Below are 20528 nucleotides of genomic sequence, written 5' to 3'. Positions count from 1 at the left end.
TGCTTTAGTTCCTAACGTCTCCTAACTATATCAGGAGTCCTACAATCACATTGTAGGATGTACACACTGTAAATAATGTAACATCAGTAGACGTAGACTAATGATCTTATCTTATTGGAAACTCCACTGTTTTCATTTCTCCTTCTTTGCATATTCGGTGGATCATGACCATGATATGCCATTGGGCCTGTGGATCCACGATAGCACAGACCGCGGAACGACCAGAACTACCGTCAGCGCTGGCAGATATCAACTGTACTCTATCTAATTAATCCGCTGAACCCAATTGCTTTTTCTTCTTCATCATCCAAACTCCTCCACGAGCTCCACAGAATGAGTTCTACACCGTCGTTCACCACTGCAATCCAGCCACCTCCGGGACCCAATCTTGTCCTCCCTACCACGTCCCCGAATGTCAACCCCCCCCCACATTCAACAATGCCATGCAAGTTCGCATGCGCGTCTTCATCGACGAACAAAAGTGCTCCGCCGATGCTGAAATCGATTCAGATGATCAACGTAGTTGGCACTGGGTGATTAGCGATGACAACAATGGACAACCCATCGCAGTAATCCGTCTGGTGCCTCCACCCCAACCACCCCACGAACTCCTTACATACCCAGAAACCGTTCAGAACCTCCCTGAATACGACTGGTCCCATGAACCATGCATCAAGTTGACTCGTGTCGCGGTTCTTCCCGAATATCGTGGTCTCGGACTAGGCCGGCGGCTTGTAGATATCGCATTGAAATGGGCAGAGTCGCACGGGGAGGAGATTGATGCCGCAATGCGTGATGTGGGCGGTCAATCAAAGCAGTCGAAGCTGGAGGCGATGAAGTGGAAAGGTCTAGTTCTGGTTCATGCACAGGTAGACGTGGAGTCCATGTATCAGCGATTAGGATTTGAGACAGACGATTCATTAGGAAGATGGGATGAAGAGGGGATTGAGCATGTAGGAATGTTCAAACGCATCTCTCCTACACAATTCACCAGATAAATGATAACTATACCAAGCTACATCTACATAGAATTAAAAAGAAAAAAAGATTTATGTCGAGAAGTATTTAATTGAACTGACTCAAAATCAAGCGATAGCCAGCCAGAGCCAGCGGAACTATCAGGTCACCAGTAACAAACAAAAAACAAATCGTCATAGATGACGGGGTATCCTGATCACAAAAAGCAGAAGGCATGAAGCACAAAAATAAGAATAGAGATAAAACACAAGGCCGACTGCGACAAACCCTCTCTAAGCGTGCCGAAGGCCGCGAAGCTAATCCGAGTAAAAGAAGAGAGGCTGCAGAAAACAATACCCATACCGAACTCCATGCCATGTCGCATATAATATCAGTCTCAACAGTCCAGACTGTGGGACATCAAAGAGTCAAAGCAAACAAAACGACGAATTAGAGGAAATACTGCAACAGCCAGCTGAGGCAGTAGAACAGCAATGCTTGAGCAATGCAATCAGTAAGTGCAGAATGCACCACGTAGAGAAAGAAAAAAAAGAAAAAATTTCAATCAGAAAGTGCTCCAGTTCCAATCGCGAGGAACGCTGGCCGCGATTTCAGCTGTTTGTCCGAGATTCGCCTTGAGAGTGGCGCCATTCATTTCTTCACTGGCAGACAGATCTTCAGTATGTTCAGTCTCGCCTTCGCCATTCTTGTCGATCGAGTCTTGAATTTTGCTTAGACGATTTGTGCGTGTCTCTTCCCAGCGTTGATAGGCACTCCAGCATAAGTCGCAGGCACGGGAGGAAACGCCCTCCGGGTGGAACCGGGCGTCTTGATCAAGAGGGACCATATGTGGTGTGTGAGAAGAGCAAAAGACATGGCCACAATGACGACAGTGGTGACGGCGCAAGAAGAGACCAAAGGATGAACGGCAGGTTGGAGAATCACAGTTGGGAGAGGCAGAGTCGGCCTGAAAATCAGTCAGAAAAGAAGTTCTTGCAACTATTCAGATGATATAATGTGTCTTGTGTATAAGGAATGAATGTGGGGGGAGCACGCCATCAATGGCGAGCGCGAACACGACATTCTGCACAGCGCATGCGCCATGGACTCTGGGAAAATTGGGAAGTATAAGAGGGAGACTAGCTGCTGCATACCTTCCAGTGGTCTCGTGTAGGATGACCTGTTACTTCCCCAAGAGATTCATTTTTCATCCACTCATGCTCAGCAGATTTGCTGATTCCGCTGGACTTGCTCTCCATGGTCGAACGTCGGCTGATCGGCTCGGCGTCTTCGTTCAGGCTGTCCAGCGATCCATGTACACTCCGGGGCGGAGTAATGGGAGAGGACTTCTGTGGGCGCTCAGTCGGGCGCAGAGCCGCAGGAACATACAGAGGGCCCTTAGGAGGACGCAGCTGGCGAGACTGAAGAGGCAGTTGATGTAGAGCGGCAGTGGTCAGACGGGGAGAAGTGGGCGAATTATTTGAGGGGGTAGTAGTGGAGGAGTTGGTGGGAGAAGGATGACCATAGACGGAAATTTGGTTGGCGGGCGCAGTAACAACGTGAGTAGCCATTATTAGGGAGAAGAGAGGAGAGTGGTGAAAAGTGGAATGTTTGTGTGGAGGAGAAGAGGAGAGAGAGTAAGTCGTGGAGGAGTAGATATGAAGCGAAGAATGAAGGTGAAAGTTAGGCACACGAGCACTTAAGGAGGCGAGCCATGAAGTGGTGATGTCGAGGGGCAAAGAGGCAAACGCAAGCGCGGTGAATGGCCGAGCGAAGTGGAGACGGGACGTTGCGGATCCGTTTGTGTTGATCGAGTATTCCGTGTAGTGGAGATGGATGAATATCAGAATAGTACAGACAAGACAGTAAAGGTATTCTGTGTAGTCCGTAGTGGAAGAAAAGTGGAGAGTGTAGGAGGAGAAAGAGTGAAGATATTATGAAGGGGAGGAGAGAGTAGAAGTAGTTAAAAGAAGGGGGAGTAGAAGAGAAGTACTTTTGGACTCACCGATGTTTTGCTGACCGCCATTGCTTGATTGAGGTTACATGCTACATAATAACTAAGTACTGTATAGTACATAGGGGATATTGAAGATTGCATAGTTTAGTAGTATGTTTCATAGATTATTTACAGAGTTGATTATAATACAAAGAAAAGAACTGTATACTCGAGTGTGAAGAGTAAATACTGTATGTACATATTCATCTCCACGGAGATTGTATGGAGGTGACCCACAGCCGCATCCGGCATGATCCAGTACAACTCCTACATACAGAGTATACTAGTATACAACTATATGATACTACATTCATATACTAGAGTGTCCATCTCTATGTATACATTTCCGAATTTTCAAGTGAGTTCACTCTCCATCTGGATCGTCTGGATCGTCTGTAATATCTAGATTGTAATATTAACTGGACTATGTACATACATACATACTGTACATATTTTGTATCGAAGTGTTTGTGGGAGTTTGTAAATCCGCGACTCTCCAATCCCCACTTTACTGAGTTCACTAGTGCCTGCATAGTCCAATCATAAAACGGTGGCGTTCATCCCTTATCAAAGCCTTTTGATTGGAGGAAATGGCGATTTTCCCACTTTCAATTCCACCGGCTCGGGTTCGCACGGGCCGTGTCCGGCACGAAGGAACCAATCACCGGCCCGAAGTTAGCAAACTCCGGTTGTGAATTCATGCCTCGGAGTTCACCCCAACGAGTCGTGGAGACCCCCAGCGGGGCGTGGAAGGATGCGGATTCCATCTGGAAGGTCGGCCGTTGCCCGAGTTGGAGTAATCTAACCTGTAAATTAAGTGAGTTCATTTTTGAGTACACTTCTCCGAGTCTTCTCCGTATCCAGTTCAGTCTGGATGCAGTAGTTAGGTTGTTGCACCACAAGAACTAATTAGAGAGGTTTGATTCTATAGTTACTATCGTAATATGTACCTGTACGGAGTACACTACTCAATATGCTCTGTGCACGACACGGCACATCACAGCACACCGCATCTTGATCAATGCACCGTCTGCATCCGGAGATCTGGGGTTCACACATGGCGATGTACATCCCATGTACATCGACCTTCAACAAAGTACCTCTCCAACTCCATACATGTAACTTTCCATTGTCTGATCATGTCGTCATGACTTGAGATAAAATAAGATCGGCATTCCATCGTCATCTAGACCAGGATACAGAGCAACAAACCTTCTTTGTAACTACAGTATACAGCTAATCAGAAATCAGAAATCAGAAATCAGCAACGACTAGAAACTATGAAGCTTGCAGTCTTCAGCGCCAAAGCTTACGATCGAACCTACTTCGATCATGTCTGCACGCAATATCCCGCCCTCCACATTGACTATCATGCCTTCGCTCTCTCCGAAGAGACCGTCCCACTGGCCCATGACTGTGACGCCGTTTGCGTTTTCGTAAACGACACCCTCGATGAACCTGTTCTGCGTGCCCTCCACGCCAACGGTGTCCGCGCTATACTTCTCCGGTGCGCAGGCTTCAACCACGTCCATCTGCCCACCGCTGAATCCCTTGGTCTCTTCGTCGCCAACGTCCCCGCTTATTCTCCCGAGGCCGTCGCGGAATTCGCAGTCGCCCTCGTTCAAACCCTCAACCGCAAGACTCATCGTGCTTATAATCGAGTACGTGAGGGTAACTTCAATATTGAAGGCTTATTGGGGTCCACCTTACACGGTAAGACTGTGGGCATCATCGGCGTGGGTCGCATTGGATTAGCCACCGCCCGCATCTTCCACGGCTTCGGTTGTCGTCTACTTGCGCACGACCCTTTCGCTGGAGAGGAGTTCCGTCGATTCGGCACCCTGGTCGATTTGGACACTTTACTTCGTGAAAGCGAGATCGTCAGTCTACACTGTCCATTGACTGAGGGAACTCGTCACCTCATCAATGCCCGCACGTTGGAGATCATTCGCCCCGGTGCCATGCTGGTCAATACTTCTCGTGGAGGTCTGATCGACAGTCAGGCCATAATACATGCTCTGAAGACACAGCGGCTTGGAGGTGTCGCCCTAGATGTTTATGAGGCCGAGAGTGACTTGTTTTATGATGATCATTCGGGTGAAATCATCCATGACGATGTCCTCATGCGGTTGATGACCTTCCCCAACGTCTTGGTTTGTGGTCATCAGGGGTTCTTTACTCGCGAGGCTCTTACGGAGATTGCCACAGTGACTCTGGGTAATCTTGATGATTTTGCAAATTCGCGATCATGTCGGAATAGTCTCGTTTCTCAAGGTCATGTCTTTGTGCAAAAGGACACTGCTCCAGTGCGACTGTGAACATCTTCCTTTCCATACCTTACAGTTACTAACTTGTATACGATCCGAAATTCTGCATGCCTTTAATCTCCATTTAATCATAATATCTTATTAAACATTGACGCATTTCATTCTCTGTATAGGGTATAGGGTATTCGCAAAACGTATCATTTCAGAACAAAATCACTGTCGCAAAGGCCGTTGGCACTGGAACTGCTGCTGAACAGCCAGCCAAGCCCGTGGAATTAATCGGTTGCCATGGACAATCAACGGCATCACTGCAATCAACCACATCCCATAAACAATCCCCACTGCAAACATCAGTCGGATCTGCTCTATAATCGATGCAATAGCCCCGGGTCGTGATGACTGTGATTGCGACTGTGACTCTTGATCCGTTTGAATCAGCGCATCAGCCATCTGCCACGCAGCACGGCGATTAATCTTCTCCCAGGTCGTGTCATCTGCGTATTGGAGAGCCGCTACAGAGAGAGCCCTCCGAAGCTCGGTATCATGGGCCACGCGGCGAGTCAAAGAAGTGAATTGCTCCAGATCATTCGGAGGAACTAAATACCCCGTCTGACCCTGGCGAATGATATCTGAGGGTCCACCTTGATCGCGCGCGATCACAGGTAGTCCACTCGCCATGGCTTCGAGAACAACCAGACCGAATGTTTCCGTGATGGAGCAGTGCAGGAAGATATCCGCCGAAGCATAGGCGCGAGCCAAAGCAGCGCCAGTAAGGAATCCAGTAAACACGACATGACGTCTAATTGGGTCAAACAACCTGTGCACTCGACTTTCAACAACGGGGTTACGATTCCCGCCCACGATCAACAGTTTGAATGGGACCTTGTCAGAAGCGAGTCGCATCGCGACCTGCGCGAGGAATTCGAACCCTTTCTCCGGTGCAATTCGGCAAACACATACAAGAATCACCTCACCGTTCGGCGCAATCCCACGACGAAAAGTATCGTCTCGCCGTGCTGGCATGAATAGACTCGTGTCAACTCCACGACCCAATTGAACTAATTTATCCTTGGGGGCCCCAGCACCCTCAAGGTAGTGTCTAATCGCAGAGCAAGGGTAGAAAATGGTGCGCACTGCACTTGTCCGAAAGAGAAATCCTTGTACCGTAGCCAGCAGCCACACCCCAAATCGACCAAGAGGTGATGGTAGCATGATCTCCGAATATGCCGAGAGATCGGTCTGGAAGTTGAGTAGGACCGGTGGTGGAGAGCGTAATTGGCGGATCTGCAGGAGCATTTGAAAGCCCAGGGAAGCCGGACTGGCGAGGTAGATCAGATCCGGCTGGAAAGCTTGTCTATAGACCTGATCCACATGGAAGGGATATACGATGGTCAAATCTGGGTTATAAGGCAAGGCGCAACCTGGTAGACGGCGTTCACCGGGGATCTGGACTCGAGGGGACATGGATTTGGTGGCATCGCTTTTGAAGTCGGGGGCAACGAGAATGAGATCGACTCCGTTTTCGCGTAGATACTCGACGAGACTCCGAGTGGTGCGACTGACTCCGTTGACAGGACCCCAGGATTCAGTGGTTAATAAGATCTTCTTGCCTTGAAGGATGCTGGGGAAGTGGGATCCCTCTCTCTCGGGTGATAATAACGGCGTAGACTCCATGGTGATCGAGATACCACTACACTCGTGTAGTAGTAGTAGTAGTACTGTACCGGTGCATGATGAGAAAGAAGGAGAAATCGAGTCCAGGAGATAACCATAGTATATACTCTATCCCATACCTTTACCTCCTCAACCCTACAGTATATTATCTGATAATCATTTGTCGTTAAAAGTGAAGTTCTGCACAGATTAGGGCGATCATCCGCACGTGCCACAAGCAGCCGCTGAGGATTGTCGCTTGGCGGCCAGTGGCAGCGCTGCAGGCACCGCGTGGGAAGTCGAGTGGAATTGAAAGAAGCTTGTTTAATTGGCACGTTGCTGGATGAGGTCAAAGTGTGGTGTAAATCAAAGAGGGGGGAAGGAGTATAATTGACAACTACCAGCTAGTGTGGTATACTGCTTGATATTTGCTCTATATTACTATACTCTATTGAACTTTGCCGCACGGGGAGTTCTACATTAGATTTCTATACTAGCATAGATCAAAAGTTTGAATGGAAATATAGCAGTAAGATGTCACTCGAGAAGAGTACTTTACTTCAAGTTATCATTCTGCGCATTAAAGACACCCGTGGTGGGGAGAGCAGCCATCACCACACAATCCTGGTATTCACCCCAGTGCCACTTGCTCAAGTTTATAGCTTGGAATCTTTGGAGACTTTCGGTTCAAGGGATATATTCGCCTCTGTCCACCATGGAAAGTTGGGACTGCAGTCTTCTCGTGGATCAGACTCAAACTTTGGTTTGCGCTTTTCCAAAAACGAGCCCACACCCTCTTTGTAGTCACGTTGGCCAACCATATGATGGAAAACTCGCGATTCTAGTAAATGTGCTTCCTCCGGAGAACGCGGCCCCTCCCACATCAAAGCTCGACTCATCGAAGATGCTAGTGGGCTCACATTCTCTGCAATTTCCTCTGCTAATTCTAATGCACGAGACAATACGCCAGTCGCATCCGGAAGAACCTCAGTGAAAAGATCACCAAAATACTTGTTTTGAGGAGGGAAGACTCCACCAGTTGTGATAAGATGCATGGCCTTGGAGAATCCTATTAGACGGGGTAGGAAATAGGATGCGCATGATTCGATGGTTAAGCCACGCCGGGTGAAAACAAATCCATATTTGCTCTTCTCGTGGCAGATCCTTGGTAATGTGAGATAGGGAAAAAGCATCCCTGCGAGAGACGCTCCCAGGTGAATGAGAACAAAAAGAAAGGTCTTACCTGATCGCAGCTGGTAAAGTCATAGTCATCCCAACACCTACTGCAGACCCTTGTAGCGCCACGATGGTAGGTTTATGGCATCGATGCATTGCGAGCGCGACTCGACCACCACTACCCATGCGATGTGTCCTGTCAGTCTTCTCAATACGACCCAGATTTGCCATGAGAGGATACATACATATCACGGAAGTCGACAGCTCTACCTCCGCCATCTCCAAACCCGATATCAAGATCGGACCCAGCGCAGAACATCTTTCCAGCCCCAGTGAGTACGATAGCTTTGATCCGGGGATCGACATGAAATAAATGGAAGGCCTGAGTAAGGCTCTCCGCCATCTGTGGCGTGAAAGCATTATTTTTCTCTGGTATATTCAATGTTATGATGATAACTGGCGTGACAGTAGAAGTCCCGATAGGATGGTGTGAGAGTTTGATATGCGTCAACTGGAGGGCCTCGTATGAAAGAGGGAGGTCGATAGTAGAACCCGTCATTTCGTTTGATTTTTTTTCTTCTTTTCTTCTTTTCTTCAGATAAGTCGCAAATAATCATATAATTGCTTCCGTGGAATTGAATATCATTTAAAGACGGCGTTATGTTGAACCAACGCCGAGTAACTACCGCGCCGCGTGGTTAGCCAAGGGAGAAGGAAAGGTATGCCTCGGCTATATCAAGTCGATCATCGCGGATCCGCGGGGAGTTTGAGCGGAGGAAAGATTGACACATGAGCGTGCGAAGTGGAACTGATTTGAAGCTCATAGACTTTAATTGAAGGAAATTCATTCAATCTCCAAGAGCTTGCGTTGGGTGTCAAAATACGAATGGGTTTGTTGAACATCAGTATTTCTCTACCATCTCAATGTCACAGCCGAGGCTGTTGAAATAGACCACTTTCTACCAGCGAAATCATCTTGTTTGACTATGATCACTGCGAATCAATATCTATTTCACATAATGCAATGATCTCAACCAGTTTGAAAGCGCGAAACAAAATGAGCCAAAGAAAGGATATCCAATTTTAGTAGTCAGCAGTTGGTATCTAACCACTACGAGGAGTATTCGATGGTAAACAGCTCCCAAATACTAAGTTAGTAGTTGGGAGCTTTTTACCTATCTTCATTTAGCACTCAAAGTAGAGAGACTGAAGAAGGGACTTGAATTTATGGGCTCAAAAAAATACATCGAATAAAATAGATACCCATATACTGTAGTCAATGTTAGTAACTCCTTGGCAAATCGAATGTTTCGTTGAACGAATTGGTCTACAACCTCAAGCATCATATCGGTTAGATCCCGAACATGTTCATTTCTGCAATACTCTCATAATAGGATGGCCTGAGGACCTTTCTGAAACGCCAATCTCGAACCAAATAATCCTGAACCTGTAGGCAATCTATCTCGAACAAACCCACAGTGCCTTTTTGGAAATGCGATGACATAGTAAATCGCTTGAAATAGAGCATAACTGTACAGGTAGATGCAAATACTTAGGCATTGAATAAAGTAAAAAAATTCTAAAAGGTCTGGCATTTTTCGCTTTTCACTTTTCGTTACTCCATTTCCACTGGCTATACCCGGGACCAGCAGCAGCCAACTTGAATAGACTATTAGCTTGTTAATTTACAGTATTCTATATTTTAAGTAAATATTCCTCCAAGGATGAACTTGCTCAATCCACATATATGTAGTTCACGAAATATGAAGCTTAGGGTCTTCGTTGTTTTTGTTTGGTCCAATTTTGAGTCAACACATTTTAGCAAATTGTTCTGCCCTAAATTGGGACTAAACTAAACTAATCCGCACCGAATGCTCAAATATGATATATCTAGTGAGACTAGCCCGCACTAGTCTCGGATCCTGACCAGATACAAGCATCCATAGATTCCATGGCCCATAATTTACCAATTCAAGCCATCCAAAACGAGCCATACCCTAACATGAAACAGACCCTTTTCTTGGATTCTTCATCGTTCAGAAAAGAAGTTATCCAAGACCTTGAAATTGTTTCTTTTTTTGAGAAAATCGGGCAGCAAGTTGATTATATGACAGAAGAATTAAATTCAGTTCCTCGGTTGTCCTAAACTAGGCTGCAGAAGCGCCATTGGTTTGCCGGAAATGGCGCGAAGATAGTATTTAAGATGCATTTCCTCCCATTCAATTAAGTCTCCAGGCACATCACGCAAGACATATTCATTCGTTCAAGTCCTACGTTCAGACTAGTCAATCTTTTACTTTGCAACCATGAATCTTCATCTTCTTCTGGCTCTTGCTACTGCGGTCGTCGCAAGCCCCGTTGCCATTCAAGAGCGACAACGTATGTTCTATATTGTAGACCATTCATTCACTTTCCTGACTATTCAAGATACACCTAGCTGACCATTGTCATTTAGTGCTGAATAGTGGAAACGAGCTTCGCGATGGCGACTGCAAGCCTATCACATTCATTTTCGCTCGTGCCTCCACCGAGCCCGGTCTAATGGTACGTTCCTTTATGCTGTTTCTCCAAAGGCAATGAGAGTATTGGAAGCTCACTCTGCCAAATAGGGCATTTCTACTGGACCTGCTGTCTGCAATGACCTGAAAATGGCCAAGGCTGGCCAGGTTGCCTGTCAAGGTGTCGGCCCAGCATACACTGCTGATCTCCTTTCTAATGCCCTTCCTGGAAACACCTCGCCCGCCGCAATCGCTGAGGCTGAGGGCCTCTTTAAGCAGGCTGTGAGCAAGTGTCCTAATACACAGATTGTTGCCGGTGGATATAGGTAGGTTAAAAGCTCGCTATTCTTTTCGGAGTATCCTGTCTTTAATTTCCAACAGAAGGCTAATCGAATTGAAAATCTAGCCAAGGAACTGCCGTCATGGATGACTCGATCTCCAAGCTCCCCGATAATATCAAGGAGAAGATTAAGGGTGTTGTACTCTTCGGATATACCCGAAATGCGCAAGAGCACGGTCAGATTGCCAACTTTCCCAAGGATAAGACCAAGATCTACTGCGCAATGGGAGATATGGTCTGCGACGGTACTTTAATCGTGGGACCCGCCCATTTCACGTATATTGCCAACACTGGCGATGCGAGCCAGTTCCTGCTCTCCAAGCTGTCTTGAAGGAAATAGCAGCCCTTAGGAACTCATCCTCTGAAGGAAGAGCCAGCGACGCTTGTATCGAGTCGAGAGGCTCTTGATGTGTCATGCTCAGATGGGACATGAGGCCATTTCATTCTTTGGGTTAAGATTATCCCAAGTTCTTGATGCGAGAAACCAGTAATGCTCATGTTTGATTTACGCTGCTTTTAATATATTATTATCACGATTTTCATTGATCACCCCGAAAACTCGTTTGTAGACGTTCTGCCAGTCTTGGCCTTGCTGAAAATTACTTGAAATGTAAATTCGAAAAAAAATAGAGATGAAATTTAATCTGCCTTGATATGCTATACTTTGGACAGCATCCTAGTAGATTTAGGATTTCGACCGGCATCTCTACTAATACATGATGTCGAAGTTGGTCGGTCATTATACGAGAGCCACAGAAACCCGGAGGCTTGGGATTGTAAGCACAACTCGTGTCCGGAATTTTTTTACTATGAGGCGTAGCTCAGCCTCAGTTCCATTGCGACTCTTTAGTACAACGAAGTAATTCAGGTCGAACTTTTCAAGTGTATGGCTTGAAGCTGACATGAGAGCAGAGTAGCCCGTAAGAGCCACGTACAGTATCTGTTGAATTCTGTTTAATAAATCAAGGTCTCATTATCCTCTAATATCCCCCGTTATCCATTTGATTCTATGAATGAGCTTTCATCCCCATGGGGTATCTTGTGATGTCAGTAATACTCTGTACATATATGCATGTCAGATTGTTCACGTATTGCGGCACTCGCACAGCATTCCGAAAAAGGGAAATAGCTTATTGTCAAGTCCCATCGAGAGTGACAGATTGGCTATAGAAAGGAAATAATGAAATAGAATATTAGTACTCCGTACCACTGATATACCCAGATTCTAAGCAGGATTTTCCTTTACTCGGAAATTCCAATGAGCCTCGGTGTTGTGATCTTTGTTTGACCACCTGGTTAAGACAAGATCGTCGGGGAAAATAGCAGAACTGAAAACGAAAACGAGTCTTAGCAAGCAAAACGATCGAGGCCGTGGGTCCGGATTGATCCTGTTTGAGTGGTTAAACCGAGACTAAACTGGTTGGGAATTGTTAAAATTGGGTCTCACATGAACTGCAGATCCAAAAACGCTCGGCCATTTTGCATCTTTTTTTTATCAATCGAGCCTCGGCCATTGCATCATCACTTTATAATTCAATAAATTCCACCTTTTATTGTAGTTTTTTTTTCTGACTTTCTTGAAGTTCTCGAATTTCACATTTTATATCGTTTCTACTTAAGTGGTATATCTTTTTTGTCGCCATTATGACCGACTATAACCAGGGATGTAAAATTACCCTTTATTGGTAAGCTGCGCCAGCTCATCCTTGATCTTGTCTTTCGAAGTCCCTCGCTAATTTCGCATCTTTCAGGCTCGAACAATCTCGTAGTCACCGTATTCTCTGGCTGTTGGAAGAGTTGAAATTAAAATATGAACTCAAGACTTTCAAACGCCGCGCCGACAAGCTTGCACCGGCCGAGCTAAAGGAGGTCCACCCGCTGGGCAAGTCGCCTGTCATCACCATCGAGGCCCCCGGTGCCTCCAAGCCTCTTGTTTTGGCCGAGTCTGGTGCCATTGTTGAATATCTTGTCGATCATTTCGGTCAAGCGCGCCCGTCGCTTGTCCCTGCTCGTTATCGAGAAGGCCAAGAGGGTAAAGTTGGTGGCGAGACTGAAGAGTGGATGCGCTATCGCTACTTCATGCATTATGTGGAGGGTAGTCTGATGCCTTTCTTGGTCATGACTCTCGTCAATGACAGTAAGTATTCTTTCTTTCTTTCTTTCTTTCTTTCTTTTTTTTTCCAATAGGCCTAGCTGTATCAAAGCTACATAGTGAAAGATGCTAACTTTCTTTTACAGCCGTTCGCAAGTCGCCTCCTTTCTTCGTCCGTCCAATTACAAGCATTGTTGCATCACAGGTCGAGGCCGCCTTTTTAACTCGTAATATCGACGGCAATTTGAATTTCTTGGAGGATCAATTGAAGACTGCACCCGAGGGTGGCCCATTCCTATGTGGAAAGGAGCTGACTGCAGCCGATATCCTGATCAGTTTCCCAATAATCGCCGCGAGCGGTCGCGTATTGCAGGATAAGAAGTCAAAGGAGAAGTACCCTCTTTTGGGAGCCTATGCCAACCGACTCCAGGAGGTCGATGGTTACAAGAAGGCCGTGGCTAAGATTGAAGAGGTGGAGGGTTCTTTCTCGGCTTCGATGTAAGAGACATAGAGAGATGTCAGCCTGTAGTATTTATGATGTATACCCTGGCCATCCTCAGCCTAATGTGAGCATTGACCAATTTCAACGAGTTTAAACTGAATGATTGAATCTATATACATGCAAGTATTTGGCATATCCTGCATTCCGCATTTCCCGTACAGGCTTATTTAAGTGAGTAGTTCATTGGGCGAGGTAGGTGGAAGAGTGGATCTGGTGCATTTGTACTACGGTATGTAGTGAGAGCGTACTCTAGTGATGCAATATTTTGATATTTGCTCATCCAGTTGTATTCGTTCAATCAACAATGATCGAATTATCCAACAAATCCCAATCTATTGTCTTTTTTTTTTCTAGAATAAGTAGAATATTTAAAATATAATGAAGTATCAAAGTAAAAACCTTGAAATTGGAAAACTACACGTGACCGCTGACACATCTCACGTGACTGCACCTCGTCACTTCCGCAAAGAAACGACCTCGCGGAGATTCAAACAACTTACTGCAGACCCGCAAACATGGCCGGCCCCAGCAAGTGTGAGTCTCTTTTCTATTCTAATCTGGTCGTTGACTCTCTGCTAATTGACATTATAGCTCTGGTCCTTGACCCGGCGCTCCAGAAATACTACGGTACATCCCCTCCTCTGTCCTGAATATCCAACTCCATGACCCTCGAGGATTCCGCGAATCTTCGAACGCTTGCCAATGGCCTGGTACTCTCATGAATCCTTTAATTACTCTCCAGAGACTGCCTAGGCAAAAGCGGCCGCAATTATTCAAATATCCCGATTCCCCACAGACAATCACTGACGCATCTTCAGAGCTTAACGCCAACCGCTATAAGTACTTCCGCTGGACCCCGCGTCATGCCTGGACTTCCATTATCTACGCTGTCGCTATCCCCGCTGCCCTGACTCTGGTCGCTTACAAGACCGAGGTATGAAGTACAACCTGTGTCTCCCGAGACGTGGAGAATCGGAATTGGTGGGGAACTCCGCTAACATTGTGCAGGGCATGTTCGAACTTCGTGGCAAGCGCAAGGGAGATACCATTGTTGAGTGGTAAACCATTTTTTGAATCATGAAGTGAAATGGCTGGATGGGGAGTAGAATGGTGGATGTGACACTCCATGAAATACTTGAGCAAGGCACCTGCTGCTGCTCCATTCAAGGCCAATCCTGCGATTTTCTTTTACTCTGCTGGCGCCCGCTTTTAAGGGCTGATGTACCTTACTTTGAGCATATACCGCATTGATTTTCTTCTGTCTCGTCTTAGTGATACCTCGTTACACTACAATCAGCTACCATGTTAGCCGGCTGCCATATCGCGCGAAAGGGTCCCTGGCAAATGGCATTCAACGGTGGCCCTTTCTTACTTAGAAGTATTTTCCCTTCTGATTTGGAGAGGCTGCGACACATTGAGATGTTTGCCAGCATACAATATACACCAGAGCAGATTCAAGATAGTAAAAAAAAAAATAGCTATTATGACATTTTCAACGCAGTTTATCGTACATTGTTGCAAAGAGAGTCGACCACGTCCTTTCAACTCCCCTCGTAATGCTCATTACCTCGAATTCGAATTTCATTTCCTTCATTTTGTTTACTCGCGTTAATACGGCGCCCATCCCTGTCGGCCTCGACCTCTTCGGCCTCCACGACCACCTCCATCTTCCGGCAATCGTTCACCGCGCTTCCAATCTCCTACTGGAAGAGCAGGCGGGCCTCGTCTATCACCACCTCGTTCTCGTCCACCTCGTCCAGGCCGTCCAAATCCATTCTCTCGGAAAGCGCGCATTCCACCACCACGGCCACCACCACCAGGCGGCGGCGGAGGACCAGATCCACCCCGAAGAGGGGGCGCAACCGATCCATCATCCAAGGCTGGCAGAATAGCACATTCGACGTAATCTCCTACCAGAAAACGAGCATCTTGTAAAGTTTTGTCCGCCTCGGAGCCCGAGAATCGCGGCGGTCCAGACCGAGCTTCAGTATGACTGTCTGAATGCTCATCTCCTTGATATGGACTGTCGCGTGGTCCTACAATCACACTTCCAAGGTCTCGACTCTGATAGCGCCCGTGTGCGTCTGGGCCCATTATCGCAGCACCGCGCGCATCAGGATAGACTAAGCGGAAGCAAAGACGAGTGCCGACGGGCGGATCGGGGAGTAACGAGGAAGCGCCGAGGTGAGAAGCTGTGATAACTCTCGTAGTGTGCATGATTGCCAGGTATAAATCTCGAGATGCGTAGGGAGTGGTGCTGCGGCTGCTGGAGGAGAAGATGCGCGAATGGCGTTTGGTCCACTAACAGGACCACTGCGTCGTGTTGGTGCGGGCGGATTGTAGTCAGAGAGATGGTGATAGTTATTGAGGCGATAAAATAGCTTCAGATGAAATGGTGTCGTAGTTTGTCGGTTGATTGAGGCTTTTGGGCCTTCTCGCGAGGGACCAGGCATGGTGGGAGTGCGCGTTGTCGCGTAGGATATCCTTTGATAATCTTCACAATCAATCGAGTAAGAGAATAACTAGACTTGGAAAATGGAGAAAGTAGTTTCTTGAGTGGTTGACTGAGTAGTTGGAGGAAGCTGGTTGAAGCTAGTCGAGGCTGGTTGGAGTTGAACGAAGGAGAAAGTTGAAAGTTGGAGAAATCGCCGGAACTTCTTTTCTTCCTCCAACTTCGACTTCTTCTTTTTCACTCCACAGCCCAACTTGTACCCACTAATTGACTACTTACTTCAGCTGGGACAAATTTACACTTGTATGAGATATTAGAAGCTTATACTCATCATGGATTTCGCGGCTTTAATGTCAAAAGAGATCTCCAAGGCCAAGGGTGACACTAAGTCCTCAGGTCAAGGAAAAGATACCAGCACCTCCGAACCACCCAAGAAATATCTACGCCGAGGTGAAGAGGAAGCAGCTCGAGTTGCAGCTTATAATGAAGAACAAGAACGAGCTCGACGAGAACGCGAAGAACGTCAGGCCAACAAACGCAAACTGGAGGAGGAAGAAGCTGATCGCAAACGTGAGCGGGACGAAAAGAAGCGAAAACTCGCTGAAGAATCGAAAAGACGACGAGAACAAGAAGAAGACGCTGCAGAGAGAGAGCGACGACGTAAACTTGGTCTTCCTGAATTGCCAGCGAAGAACGACGGGGAGCAGACACCGGACAATGCTGAGGAGGAGGATATCGAGGAGGAAGAACTCCTTCAAAAGTTACGGGATCTTGATGAACCTGCCCGTCTATTTGGGGAAAATCATCGTGCTCGACTACGCCGTTATCGTCGCTTGTCTCAGCGGGCTGCCTCGCAACAGAAGATGACTGATGGCCCTATTCCTACGACATTAGAGCCGGTACCGGGAGCGAAAATGATCATTCCATCTGTCATCCCGAAAGAACAGGATGACCGACTGTTTCTTCTTCGACAACTGGGATCATATTTCAACATGGTTCTTTCCGAATGGGAGGTGGCTCTGGCAAAGCGCGACATCAGTGTGCGTCAGAGTTTCCAAGGAAAACAAGCGTATAATGCCATGCTTCAATCGCGCGAGAATATGAAGCCATTATTCCGTCGCTTAGAAAAAGCAGATCTTGAAGATGGACTGTTAGAACCGATCGTGGAGATTGTGCACAAGGCGCAGCAACGGAAATATGTCGATGCTAATGATGCCTACCTGCGAGTGAGCATTGGTAAAGCGTATGTACACACTCCTTTGATTCCGCTTGCAAAGCGTATGAACTAACTAGTATATAGTGCCTGGCCGATTGGTGTGACAATGGTTGGTATTCACGAACGATCAGCTCGCGAGAAACTCCATCAAAGTGATCAACAAGCGCATATTCTTAGCGACGAGGCCACTCGCAAGTATCTACAGAGTATCAAACGTTTGCTTAGCTTCGCTCAAGTGCGCTGGCCTCCGGAGGATCAGCTGCAGATTATGGGTTGAAACTAGAAGCATTTGTTGCAACTCAATTTCAGGGCATCAAAATATACACCGGCGTTTAGTTTGGCGGACCTTTTGTGTATATATATCTGATCCCGGCTTCATTCTATGACTTATGAAATATCACCACCCTTTTTTCTCTGCAGCGCCCCCACTCCTTGTTCGCCATTGATAGTCAAGAATTCCCCGAATTATTGCTATTTTGTGATTGTATTGCTCTGTTCCATTCCGTTGACATATTCTCTACGCCAAAGAATTGGAAAATACTTGTCTCTCAAACTCTGTGAACGTGATATCTAGCCTTATAAACATCCTCTTTGAACTATTCATTGCTACCGGGGCTATCTTTCCAGAGGTTTGTCATTGTGAGTAATCAGTGGTATGATGTACACTTCAGTCAAAACTGTACCTATCTGATTACCTCCTCATAGAAGTAGTGTCATAGTAATAGCATAGGGCGATGAGTGTGTGATCTGTAGTATAGGATCAGAATACTTGTCACTTGCAGCTGTCTGCCGTGCATCATGCATACTCAATACATAGTTTGTATTGAGTATACAGGTGTATAGGTATAATAGTACATTGCAGTGTAGAACTACTCATCCCCAACTCCGAATAAATATCAGCGGACATTCTTTATTTTAAAATAACGAATGAAATGATTACTGTAATCAATTTATGTATGCTACTAATAACTAATAACTAATCAAAAATCAAAACATCCAATCGTCCAATCGTCTCATCGTCCCACTAAAACTCCGGCAATTTCCCCGTCTTCCCCCCTCCACATTCGTAAGAACTTCCCCACGCTTCGTCAAAATGTCAACAATTAAGCAGTGAGTTGCAGTTCTGTTGTATATAATTGCAATAAAATATTCAGTATACTTTTTTTTGAGGGAGTTGCTGATTCATTTGATATGAAAAACCAGAGATGATGCCACTGCCAGAGCTTACCCATTGCCAAATGATGTAAGGGGGTACTCTATTGTCTCAATCAGCTGGTGGTTTTTTACTAAATATCCATAGTCAATCATAGAAACTCGTCGCTTAGGTGTGTATCTTTGTGTTCTACGAACAAGTACTTGGACTCTGAAAATTTCTACAAGACGCCCAACACTTGGTCTTCTCCATTCGAACCGGTGGACTCCATCGTGCTTCATTCCCCAATTCTTCTCCAGCACAAGTCCGTGATCTTGGCTGTGGAACAGGAATCTGGGCTAGTCAATTTGCCATTGACAATCCCAAGTCGAATGTGTTGGGAATCGACATTAATCCCCCATTAGTGGACGATGCGAAGATCAATATTCGACCTCCTAATTGTTCATTCGCTGTAGCCGATATCGAACAAGGATGGAACTTTTCCTCTTTAAAGAGCGATTACATTTACATGAGAATGATCATGATTGCCATCAAAGATTGGCCGGGGTTATTGAACAAGGCCTTTGTCAATATGAATCCGGGAGGCCAAATTGAAATCTTCGATGGATTGATGGATATCAAAGCTGATGACGGAAGTACTGCAGACAATTCTGCAGCTATATTCTGGTTCCAACTCTCCAAGGAGTATCTTGCCAAACATCATATTGCTTGGGATCTCTCTGCAGATATCCCCCAGCAGCTTACTGATGCTGGATTCGAGATCCTCCAAGACAATACTTTGAAAATGCGCTTATATCCCGATAGCCAGGATCCAGAATCTGATCGAGCGTGGGTCGCTACGCAATATCAAAAAGATATCGCCGATATTGTGCACGGTATGACCAAACGCATGCGAATCGATCTTGCTAGTCGATTGTCGCCCGAGGAATGGGATACTCTCGAAAGCAATGCTCGACGCGAGATTTTAGAGGAGTCTGAGCAAAGAGGGTTTCACACGACACTGTATACCTCAAATTTTCTTTCTGTGCTCTCTCCCGTTAAGGTGTATACATACTAATCAATCCTTCTGGCTCTCTCTAGATTTGTTCGTGTTGCGCGCAAACCGGGTGGAAGTCCGAGCATTTTCTAGACTTTCCTGCGATGAAAATTGGAGAGTGAATTTGTAGATACTCTTTTCTGTCTGGTTTATTGTCTACTTCAAGGTAGACATTATCGTACATTGGTAACTTTCTAATTGATATCGCATTTATCGTGCGTGTTGCTTGTACAAAGCGGGTCTCAGCCTCGTCCTTTCAACTTCACTTTTACACGCAAAACCATGTTACGAGCATTAATATCCACGTTTTGTCTTTTATTTCCTCTCTACTGCATCTATAAACCCCCTCAATCCCTTATTCGATACGTTCAACACCGCTGGCCCGATGTTTTATTCCACCATCCCACCACCAAAAAGATCGTCGCGTTAACAATCGACGACGCGCCCTCTGCACAAACAAATGTGATTATTGATATTCTCAAATCTCACAACGCAACCGCCACGTTTTTTGTGATTGGATCTCAAGTTCCTGGATATACCTCGGTACTCACCAAGATGGTTCGTGATGGCCATGAGTTGGCCAACCACGCGATGTACGATCAACCATCGCGCGCGTTAAGCGATGCCGTCCTAGCGGAGCAGATACAGACTGTACATGGCATGATTCAAGATGCATATCGAGAAGCAGGTCAAGCTAGCCCCGCAAATTGGTTCTTTCGTCCGGGTTCAGGATTCTTTACTTCTCGCATGCGCGCCTTGGTCTCAAATATGGGTTACCGACTCGTTCTTGGAGATGTCTATCCTCATGATCCCCAAGTTCCTTTCGTACAATTGAATGCGAGGCACATCTTGAGTATGGTCAGACCAGGAAGTATTATTGTTTGTCATGATCGAAGAGAATGGACTGCGCCGATGTTACTGTTGGTGTTGCCTGAGCTTCATCGACGAGGCTATGAAATCGGAACAATCTCTCAGCTTCTTCAAACGCCTGGACGAGAGTCTGGTTAAGGATTTGTAGTTGAATATCAAGTTAATTTCCCCTGTCAAGTGTCTCTTGGACCATTTCAGGGCTTTCAAGTTACTCAATTATTCCAGGCAACATAACAAATCTACACATTATCAAGGTATACACGAGTGTTTCAATCAATCACACGAAAATTATGAACAATGCAACCGCTCGTCTTTCATGT

At 46.2% G+C, this 20528-nt stretch overlaps 12 protein-coding genes across 12 annotated transcripts; 8 read left to right on the top strand and 4 right to left on the bottom strand.

The window, feature by feature from the left end:
* Window positions 1-443: 443 nt before the first annotated feature.
* On the top strand, window positions 444-998 carry N7469_003215 (GNAT family N-acetyltransferase; the record flags this gene model as incomplete). The annotated part of the gene is made up of 1 exon (XM_056642135.1): window positions 444-998. One exon carries the CDS (start codon window positions 444-446, stop codon window positions 996-998), a length of 555 nt encoding a protein of 184 aa, XP_056504629.1.
* Window positions 999-1522: 524 nt separating this feature from the next.
* On the bottom strand, window positions 1523-2528 carry N7469_003214 (FYVE zinc finger domain-containing protein; the record flags this gene model as incomplete). The annotated part of the gene is made up of 2 exons (XM_056642134.1): window positions 1523-1924; window positions 2112-2528. 2 exons carry the CDS (start codon window positions 2526-2528, stop codon window positions 1523-1525), a joined length of 819 nt encoding a protein of 272 aa, XP_056504628.1.
* Window positions 2529-4233: 1705 nt separating this feature from the next.
* N7469_003213 (2-hydroxyacid dehydrogenase) lies at window positions 4234-5271 on the top strand (the record flags this gene model as incomplete). The annotated part of the gene is made up of 1 exon (XM_056642133.1): window positions 4234-5271. One exon carries the CDS (start codon window positions 4234-4236, stop codon window positions 5269-5271), a length of 1038 nt encoding a protein of 345 aa, XP_056504627.1.
* A 162-nt stretch (window positions 5272-5433) lies between these two features.
* N7469_003212 (glycosyltransferase family 4 protein) lies at window positions 5434-6894 on the bottom strand (the record flags this gene model as incomplete). Its single annotated transcript, XM_056642132.1, has 1 exon — window positions 5434-6894. One exon carries the CDS (start codon window positions 6892-6894, stop codon window positions 5434-5436), a length of 1461 nt encoding a protein of 486 aa, XP_056504626.1.
* Window positions 6895-7529: 635 nt separating this feature from the next.
* Window positions 7530-8608, bottom strand: N7469_003211 (enoyl-CoA hydratase/isomerase family protein; the record flags this gene model as incomplete). The annotated part of the gene is made up of 3 exons (XM_056642131.1): window positions 7530-8037; window positions 8117-8227; window positions 8295-8608. 3 exons carry the CDS (start codon window positions 8606-8608, stop codon window positions 7530-7532), a joined length of 933 nt encoding a protein of 310 aa, XP_056504625.1.
* A 1747-nt stretch (window positions 8609-10355) lies between these two features.
* Window positions 10356-11218, top strand: N7469_003210 (cutinase family protein; the record flags this gene model as incomplete). Its single annotated transcript, XM_056642130.1, has 4 exons — window positions 10356-10428; window positions 10487-10593; window positions 10659-10873; window positions 10954-11218. 4 exons carry the CDS (start codon window positions 10356-10358, stop codon window positions 11216-11218), a joined length of 660 nt encoding a protein of 219 aa, XP_056504624.1.
* Window positions 11219-12531: 1313 nt separating this feature from the next.
* N7469_003209 (glutathione S-transferase) lies at window positions 12532-13481 on the top strand (the record flags this gene model as incomplete). The annotated part of the gene is made up of 3 exons (XM_056642129.1): window positions 12532-12572; window positions 12639-13024; window positions 13126-13481. The coding sequence occupies 3 exons, from the start codon at window positions 12532-12534 to the stop codon at window positions 13479-13481; spliced, it is 783 nt and encodes a 260-aa protein (XP_056504623.1).
* A 515-nt stretch (window positions 13482-13996) lies between these two features.
* N7469_003208 (NADH:ubiquinone oxidoreductase 6.6kD subunit) lies at window positions 13997-14543 on the top strand (the record flags this gene model as incomplete). Its single annotated transcript, XM_056642128.1, has 4 exons — window positions 13997-14015; window positions 14073-14108; window positions 14300-14415; window positions 14490-14543. The coding sequence occupies 4 exons, from the start codon at window positions 13997-13999 to the stop codon at window positions 14541-14543; spliced, it is 225 nt and encodes a 74-aa protein (XP_056504622.1).
* A 546-nt stretch (window positions 14544-15089) lies between these two features.
* On the bottom strand, window positions 15090-15698 carry N7469_003207 (SAP18 family protein; the record flags this gene model as incomplete). Its single annotated transcript, XM_056642127.1, has 1 exon — window positions 15090-15698. The coding sequence occupies one exon, from the start codon at window positions 15696-15698 to the stop codon at window positions 15090-15092; it is 609 nt and encodes a 202-aa protein (XP_056504621.1).
* A 567-nt stretch (window positions 15699-16265) lies between these two features.
* On the top strand, window positions 16266-17426 carry N7469_003206 (mRNA splicing protein PRP18; the record flags this gene model as incomplete). The annotated part of the gene is made up of 2 exons (XM_056642126.1): window positions 16266-17176; window positions 17234-17426. 2 exons carry the CDS (start codon window positions 16266-16268, stop codon window positions 17424-17426), a joined length of 1104 nt encoding a protein of 367 aa, XP_056504620.1.
* Window positions 17427-18242: 816 nt separating this feature from the next.
* On the top strand, window positions 18243-19359 carry N7469_003205 (class I SAM-dependent methyltransferase; the record flags this gene model as incomplete). Its single annotated transcript, XM_056642125.1, has 4 exons — window positions 18243-18259; window positions 18353-18392; window positions 18450-18474; window positions 18530-19359. The coding sequence occupies 4 exons, from the start codon at window positions 18243-18245 to the stop codon at window positions 19357-19359; spliced, it is 912 nt and encodes a 303-aa protein (XP_056504619.1).
* A 261-nt stretch (window positions 19360-19620) lies between these two features.
* On the top strand, window positions 19621-20346 carry N7469_003204 (chitin deacetylase CDA4; the record flags this gene model as incomplete). Its single annotated transcript, XM_056642124.1, has 1 exon — window positions 19621-20346. The coding sequence occupies one exon, from the start codon at window positions 19621-19623 to the stop codon at window positions 20344-20346; it is 726 nt and encodes a 241-aa protein (XP_056504618.1).
* Between the last annotated feature and the right edge of the window lie 182 nt (window positions 20347-20528).

The sequence above is a fragment of the Penicillium citrinum genome (genome assembly GCF_028827155.1).
Source record: "Penicillium citrinum strain IBT 23319 chromosome Unknown utg000002l:1.0-3833315.0:1.0-3834789.0, whole genome shotgun sequence".
In the NCBI taxonomy this organism is placed as follows: Eukaryota; Fungi; Ascomycota; class Eurotiomycetes; order Eurotiales; family Aspergillaceae; genus Penicillium; species Penicillium citrinum.
This window is presented reverse-complemented; position numbering and strand designations above follow the sequence as displayed.